This window comes from Lepus europaeus, chromosome 16 (genome assembly GCF_033115175.1).
Source record: "Lepus europaeus isolate LE1 chromosome 16, mLepTim1.pri, whole genome shotgun sequence".
NCBI lineage: Eukaryota > Metazoa > Chordata > Mammalia > Lagomorpha > Leporidae > Lepus > Lepus europaeus.
The window spans coordinates 13,486,569-13,494,494 of NC_084842.1; the positions used below are offsets into that span (position 1 = coordinate 13,486,569).

Consider the following 7,926-nt stretch of genomic DNA (forward strand, 5'->3'; position numbering starts at 1 on the left):
ACCTGCCTTCCACGTGGCAGCTACGAGGTTGGACAGGACCACTGTCCAGCTTGGTGGGCCTGCACATGGCTCTCCTAAGTCATGGTCAAGACCCTGCCATTGATGGCAAAGACGGTGGCTCATGTGCAGTGCGCTCCTGGATGGAAGATTGACGAACACTGTCTTATGTGTCTCCTCACAGCAGTTCTTTAGTATGAGGTGTGCACTCAGTTCTCGACAGTCTGCGGCTCTTTTGTGGGTTAGTTTGCAGGCTGCCTTTGAATCCTACAGCAAGGCAGAGATGTGGCCCAGACTACTACTACTTCTAAAGGGCAGACTAAAAGAGAAGAATAATTAATCAAGTACCTGCCATCCAGATTTAGAAAATGTTGATATTCGGCTGGCGCTGTGGCGCAGTGGGTTAACGCCCTGGCCTGAGGCGCCGGCATCCCATATGGGTGCTGGTTCAAGACCCGGCTGCTCCGCTTCCTGTCCAGCTCTCTGCTATGGCCTGGGAAAGCAGTAGAAGATGGCCCAAGTCCTTGGGTCCCTGCTCCCACGTGGGAAGACCCGGAAGAAGTTCCTGGCTCCTGGCTCCAGATCGGCACAGCTCTGGCCATTGCGGCCATCTGGAGAGTGAACCAGCAGATGGAAGACCTCTCTCTCTCTCTGCCTCTCCTCTCTGTGTGTAACTCTGACTTTCAAATAAATGAATAAATCTTTTTAAAAAAGAAAACATTGATATTCTTTATATTAGGTTTGGTAAAGAAAAAAGCTTGAGGAGTGAGCATTTAGCCGAGCCAAACATTGGGGTGCCTGAGTTTGGTTCGTTGTCCTGGCTCCTGGCCCCAGCTTCCTGCCAGTTCAGACTCTGGGAGGCAGTGGTAAGGGCTTAAGTAATTTGGTTCCTGCCACACTAGTGGGAGACCTGGATTGTGGTCCCAGCTCCTGGTGTCAGCCTCAGCTCAGCCCCAGTTGTTACAGGCATGCGGAGAGAGAACCAGGAGAAGAGTACTCTGTCTCTCTCTTTCTCCAAAAAAAAAAAAAAGTCCTGATCTCTTACTGACACTAGTTTTCCCACTGCTGCCATTTTCATTTCTACTTCATGTAGACTAACAACATGCATTTGCTGCTTGTTATTACCAAATACTAATGTTTCGGCATCTTTAGGCTTTGTGTACATGCCTTGTAGAATCACGGTCAGCCTTAGGTCCAGTGGTGTGGTGCGGCTGGTTAAGCTGGGCTTGAGAGGCCAGGATCCCATATCAGAGTGCTGGCTTGAGTCCTGGCTGCTCTGCTTTCGATCCAGGTCCCTGCTAAAGTGCCTGGGAAGGCAGTAGAAGAAGGCCTGAGCGCTGGGCCCCTGCACCCAGGTGAGAGACACAGATGGAGTTCTAGGCTCCTCTCTTTAGCCTGGCCCAGCCCTGGTGTGTGCCGTTTGGGAAATGCACCAGCAAGCAGGAGCTCTCTTTTTGTCTTTCCCTATCTCTGTCACTTTGCCTTTCAAATAAATACATAAATAAACCAATCTTGAAAAAGAAACATGACCCACCTTGAGGAACTTACAATGCATATAAAAACCAACCTGATTTCTTTAGAGTTCATTTCCGTATGCAAGAAAGGAAAGAGAAAAGGGGAGTACCTGAGAAGGCATGTGATGCGTTAAGAAAGAAATCCACCAAATTAATGTCATTAGAAACAGCTTGCCTTTGAGTGGAAAATATTCTAGACTACTGTTTCACAGAAGGCCTTGTCAGAAAACGCCATCCCTGATGCCTCAATACACACAAATGTAGAAAACACACACACACACACACACACACACCCTCTGTGCATTTGTGTCTCTTCAGTGGAATCTCCTGGCGGTGCTGTTGAGAACTGGGGTGGATAGTGCAGAGAAAGCAGCATCCTAGCTCTTGCTATAGGACGCATCTTTCTATCTTTTATTTATTTGAAAGTCAGAGTTACACAGAGAGAGAAGAGTCAGAGAGAGAGAGAGAGAGGTCTTCCATTCGATGGTCTGCTCCCCAGATGGCTGCAACAGCCAGAGCTGTGCCGATCTGAAGCCAGGAGCCAGGAGCTTCTTCTGGGTCTCCCACATGGGTGCAGGGGCCCAAGGACTTGGGCCATCTTCTACGGCTTTCCTGGGCCAGAGCAGAGAGCTGGACAGGAAGTGGAGCAGCTGGGTCTCGAACCCCTGCCCATATGGGATGCTGGCGCTTCAGGCCAGGGTGTTAACCCACTGCACCACAGCACCAGCCCCCACTATATGCCATTTCTAACAGTGAATTAGTACAAGTAACCACACCACATGCTCTGAGGGACATGTTCTGAGGGACACCAGCAGGCTTTTCCATGTTTCCATGGCTTCTTAACCACCTGTTTCCTCGGTGGAAGGATATTGATGTTTTCACAGAATTGGAGCAAAAAGGCTTGGTTGTATTCATTTTCCCCTGTGAATGAGTGAAGCTTTTCAAAATGAACACACTGAACAGCAAATTATCATCCCATTAAGTGCTTAAAATTATAGGCAGCTGAGCCAAACCTGCTCCCCAGCCCGGCTTCCCTGGATACAGCCGAACAAGCCAGCTACAAATTCCAGATGATCCATCTGCTTCACTGGGACAGTAATTTACGAAACCCAGTGTTTTGCTACAAAACCACTGAGAGGCAATCTTGACCGATAGGCTATGTGTCAGGTGCTGGTTGGCGAGACGTCTTCCACTTGAAGTCTTTTGCTTGGACTCTTGATGTGTTTCATGGCATGGGTGTCCAGAGTTCTGGACGTGAGAAAGGAGCCTTTTGCTGTTGGGTACCACCGTCCTACACAATGGCAGTTTCTGGTTCTCTGCTACTTTTACCACCACCACCACCTTTGCCACCAGAGACAATGTCTCTTCATGTGAAACGCAGTTGTCTCCAGGATCTTTTGCACAACACAAGTGACCAAGAGGAGTAGGGGTGCATGATCCTATGTAGTAGCTCGTTGATTAGCTAATTCATTCAAAGGCCACTGGGCCCTCACTCTGTTATGGGCACTGAGGATTAAAAGATAAGTAAGAAATAGTCACTGCCCCCACGGAACTGGGTCTGGTAAGAGACATCCAATCAAAGGTTGGCATCGCAGTGGCCTCTGATAGAAACCGGGACAAGGCGCCAATGTTTAATCAGTGTTGCTCAAGTAACTTCCGAACGATGTAAGGAGCCTGTGCTTCTTCCATTCTCCTGGCCAGTGAGGCTGCAGAAGTCAAATGAAGGCTCATTCACGATGGAGAGTATGCAGGCACTGTAACTTCTTAGTGCTCCCTCCACACTCCCTTGCATAGTACACTCCAGAAGAGTTATTCACTACCCCCAAATACCCATTGCCCTGCCTGCCTTCTGCTCATGTCTGGAATGCCTCCTCCCTACTGCTTTGTTTAGAAATCTCCCTGGTACTTCCAGGCCAGGCCCACTTTGCTCAGAGCTCCTGGAGCACCTGGTGCTGTTTCTAGGGTACAAAGCACGGAAGCTGCTCCCTTGCTGGAGTGCTTCAGGTCCATCAGAGTCCCCAGAGTGGACTGGGAACTTTCTGGGAGTCACAGTCCCTTGCAGAGCCCAAAAGGCCCCTTGCAATTTTCAGTAACCACTTGGTTCTGAGTAGGAGTATTTTGATACCCAGGAGAGAAGATTCGGTTTGGTTTTCCTGCCTGAGCTATTCTTGGGAATCTCCCAGGCTCTAGACTGAGCCTCATCACCTTTAACGTGAGGAATATTTACAGGCCTAACGACAAAATTTGATTGTCTGGAAGCAGGACCTGGGGGGAGAGCGGAAAGATTTGTTTCTGTATCCTGCTCTTTTAGAGCAGGAAATACTTCAGTTAATTTTATGCCAGACCATAAAGAAAGAGTCTCTCATTTAACATGGGGACGTGCCTCCAGCCAGGGGTGCTGGCTCACAGATCCAAAGTCGCGAGCACTGCCGTGGAAATTCTTGTTAGCCTGACTTGTGTAGCCTCGGCAGGGGGCCGTTCTCTCAGCCAAGAAGAGTTCCATGTGTGGAGCTGGTGGAACAGACTGGTTTGTGGGTAGAGCATCATTCATTCTGTAAAGCATGGGCACGGGGAGCTGTGTTGTGGCTCAGCACGTAAAGCTGCTGCTGGTGCTGCTGACATCCCATATCAGAGTGCCAGTTTCACTCTTGGCCACTCTATTTCTGATCCAGTTTTCTGCTAATGCGGTGGAGCACAGCCCACGTACTAGAGTTTGTAGGAGACCCGAATGACGTTCCTGAATAACAGCGTCAGCGTGCCCAGGCCTACCTGTTGCAGGCATTTGGGGGTGAACCAGCAGAAGTAAGATTCTCTCCCCGCTGCGTATCTCTTTTTATCTCTGTCTCTGTATCTCCATCTCTTTTGTCACAAGATCCTTTTTTTTTTTTAAAAAAAAAAAGATTTTATTTATTTGTTTGAGAGGTAGAGTTACAGACAGAGGGAAAGACAGAGAGAAGGGGCTTTCATCTGCTGTTTCACTCCCCAAATGGTCCCAATGGCCAGAGCTGGGCTGATCCAAAGCCAGGAGCCAGGAGCTTCCTCCAAGGTCTCCCACATTGATGCAGGGGCCCAAGCATTTGGGCCATCTTCTACTGCCCTCCTGGGCCACAAGTAGAGAGCTGGATTGGAAGAGGAGCATGAACCCACATGGGATGCCAGCACCACAGCCGGAAGCTTAGTCGCCTATGCCACAGCACCAGCCCCATGGGAGATCTTTGTTGGAGTCATGAGATGCACTCCTTGATACCTGCTAATCTCAGTGAGATTTGGTCTCCCACATGGGTGGCAGCCAACCCAAGTACTTGGGCCATCTTTCACTGCCTCCTCAGGTAAACTAGCAGAAAGCTGGATCAGATGTCGAGCAGCTGGAACTCGAACCAGTGCTGATACAGCATGCTGGAGTTACAAGTGGCAGCCTAACCCCTGCACCATAATGCCAGCCCCTGGATTTGACCTTTTCATAGCTAGTGTGGTAATGGTGCTTGATAAATCACAGTGAGGAGCTAATTCTGTGAGACTGAAAGGAAATGCACATAGTTTTTGGCTTAAGATGTATACATTTTAACAGCAAAAGACAAGAAAGACACACATTCCAAAGGTGTCAAAACCAAGAACAGAATCGGATAATCCCATATGGTTTGATGCTCTTTATTGGGTTCCTGGCTGGCTGCGGAAGGTGGCTACCCATGTCAGGGGACCTGAGTGCCCAGGATGTCCACCAGGGAGCATCTGTCTGGTCCTGAGATGGTGTTAGACCCTGTAAGCACTTTTGGTTCTGAGAAAACTAAAGTGACCAAAACATAGTAATCAGTTCAAACTGACATTGATACCAAGAAACCCTGTAGCTGACTCCATTGGCATTCATAGATCATATGCCAGAGTTGAGAGTAGATATAGGTGAGAGGAATACCTAGGTGACAGAGGTGTGATGGGTGGTGATGGCCAGGCTGGGTTTGGATTGTCTCGTCATCAGATTCTAGACTGATGGTCTTGGTGCAGCTGGGAGACCTCTGAAAGATTAGAATCAAAGTCTGCTGATTTAAGTCTTAAAGTGTAGAGCCCAGGATTAAGAAGCAAGGAGGTTAACAGGATCTGGGTCAACGGCTAGAGAGCCCCTCTCTATTTTTACTGGGGCAGGGTTTTAGAAGAAGGAAGAGACGTATCTATATGGATAGGATGGACACAAGTGAACAAAGGAGAATGGTTCATGTTTCCTAGCTGCTGACTGAGAGGCCTCGTGGGTCCAGGATGCTGCTCTGTCCTTCTGGGAGTAATTGTGAGATGTCAGGCTCAGCATCTTACGGACCCCTTAGAAATCAGTACAGGAGGTGGTGCTGCCATCCCAAGAACGGGGTGTTTGCCTCTGCCTTCAGAACCACTGTTGGGATTGTTTGTTTGTCTGCACCGGTATCAGCAGGAGTTGACAGTGTTCTTGGCATACTATAGTTAGGAGGGAGTCTCGCAAGTCTGCTGCATTTAAAGAATTGTATTAGAAATTCTGTGACATTTTAATTGGCTTAGAGTCAGTCCACCTCAGAGAAATAGGATGTGAGTTTGAAAGCCATGTATTGTAGCTCTTTAATAGCTCATTATGCTATAGGCAGTGATTATTTGAATGGCTAATGACATCAAATGAAACACAAAACAAATCCATATAGGTTTTATTGGATTGCAAGTAAGAGACAGAGAGAGGCTGAAAATTTATCTGAATCTGATTAGGGAAATAAAACCCCAGACAGAGAAATGATGGATGGTGAGAGCTGACTGACTTGAACCCCGCTAGGAGCTAAATGCCCTCAGAGAATGCACCATGGACTTTCAGAGCTGGAAGGAATTCAGGCCTCCATCAAGACGCGCATTTTGACAGATAAGACAACTGAAGCTTGAAGGAGCAAACAACTTGACATAGGCCTCTCCTGCTAAAAGGGCCAGAGTGTAAATTTGAATCCAGACCCTCTGAGGCACTTTGATGAATCACAGTGTTTGGCCCATTGTCACAACCATCTGCAACAAGTGCTCTATCAATATTTATCAGGTCACAGGCGTCCCTTTCCATTATGTCACCTGAGTTCCTCTGTCACCTTGTCCGGCACTTGGGGAGCCTGGTAGGAGAGCAGCGACTCTGTGCAATACCAGTGTCCCTCACTCCCGGGGGTGCGTGATAGGACTCTGGGCTGGATCTTGGTTCTCAAAGAGAACTCCCAGTGTCGAGGCTGACTTGTGGCACTTGGTTTCTTGTCTGTCTGCCTAGCACATCACACAGCATGGCTGAACACTGTCAGCTCACAGGGGCGGTATAGAGAACCACAGAGCTGTTCATCTTCTCCTTCACTCTTTTTTTTTTTTGGACAGGCGGAGTTAGACAGTGAGAGAGACAGACAGAGAGAAAGGTCTTCCTTCCGTTGGTTCATCCCCCAGATGGCTGCTATGGCCGGCGCACTGCGCCGATCTGAAGCCAGGAGCCAGGTGCCTCCTCCTGGTCTCCTATGGGGTGCAGGGCCCAAGCACTTGGGCCATCCTCCACTGCACTCCCTGGCCACAGCAGAGAGCTGGACTAGAAGAGGAACAACCGGGACAGAATCCGGCGCCCCAACTGGGACTAGAACCGGCGGTGAACAGGGCACCCACTGAGTGACATCCTGGGGCGGCAGTGTCTGGGGAGCGTACCTGGGCTCAGTGAGGAGGTGCTGGGAAGGCGGAGCCTGGGGCTACTGCCAGAGGGCGTCCCCGCAAGGGGACCCCAGAGGCCTCAGGGGTCGCTCAGTCTGGCCTGGGGCATGGGGCTCAGAGAGGAGGCTGCCGGCCAGGGCTCCTGTTCCGGGAGGGACAGCGGTTCTCTCTTCCAGCCTCCTTGGACAAGGTCAGGGTCAGGCTCAAGCTGAAGCGGTGCCGTCGCTGCTCTGGGGCTGGCTGCTGGCCTCCTTGTCTGCGGTGCTCACCTCCCCCTGGCCTGTGCCTTCGAGGGCCAGTTCGCCCATGGCTCCAGCCAGCTTCCTCACGCTCACAGCCTCCGAGTCGCCCTGGATGTCGGGGACTGCGTTCCGGCGGCCCGTGCGGTCGCAGGAGATGAAGTCCGAGTAGGAGGACTCGACCTCCATCACGCCTGTCGCATTGCTCCGCAGGCCTGGTTTAAGTTCTTTTTCCGGCTTGCATCTCCTCAGATTCTTCATGGTTGATCAATCAGTGAGCCGTGGTGCCTGCCTATCTCCTTCACTCTTGCTGCCGTGGTGTGGGTACGGTTCGAGTGTATCTCCCAAAGGTTCATGTGTTGGAAGTGTGGTCTTCAAAGTGGTGGCACTGAGAGATGCTGTGGAACCTTTAAGAGGAGTAGCCTTGTAGGGGAGGTTGTTCTCAGTTCATTGCGGGGTATGCCCTTGGAAGGGATTGTGGGACCCTCGCTTGCTTTCCAGATGTG

At 50.2% G+C, this 7,926-nt stretch overlaps 1 protein-coding gene across 1 annotated transcript; it reads right to left on the minus strand.

Moving 5' to 3' along the window:
- Window positions 1-7,202: 7,202 nt before the first annotated feature.
- LOC133775177 (cAMP-dependent protein kinase inhibitor gamma-like) lies at window positions 7,203-7,691 on the minus strand. Its single transcript, XM_062213293.1, has one exon. It carries the CDS (start codon window positions 7,679-7,681, stop codon window positions 7,385-7,387), a length of 297 nt encoding a protein of 98 aa, XP_062069277.1. The 5' UTR covers window positions 7,682-7,691; the 3' UTR covers window positions 7,203-7,384.
- Window positions 7,692-7,926: the final 235 nt, after the last annotated feature.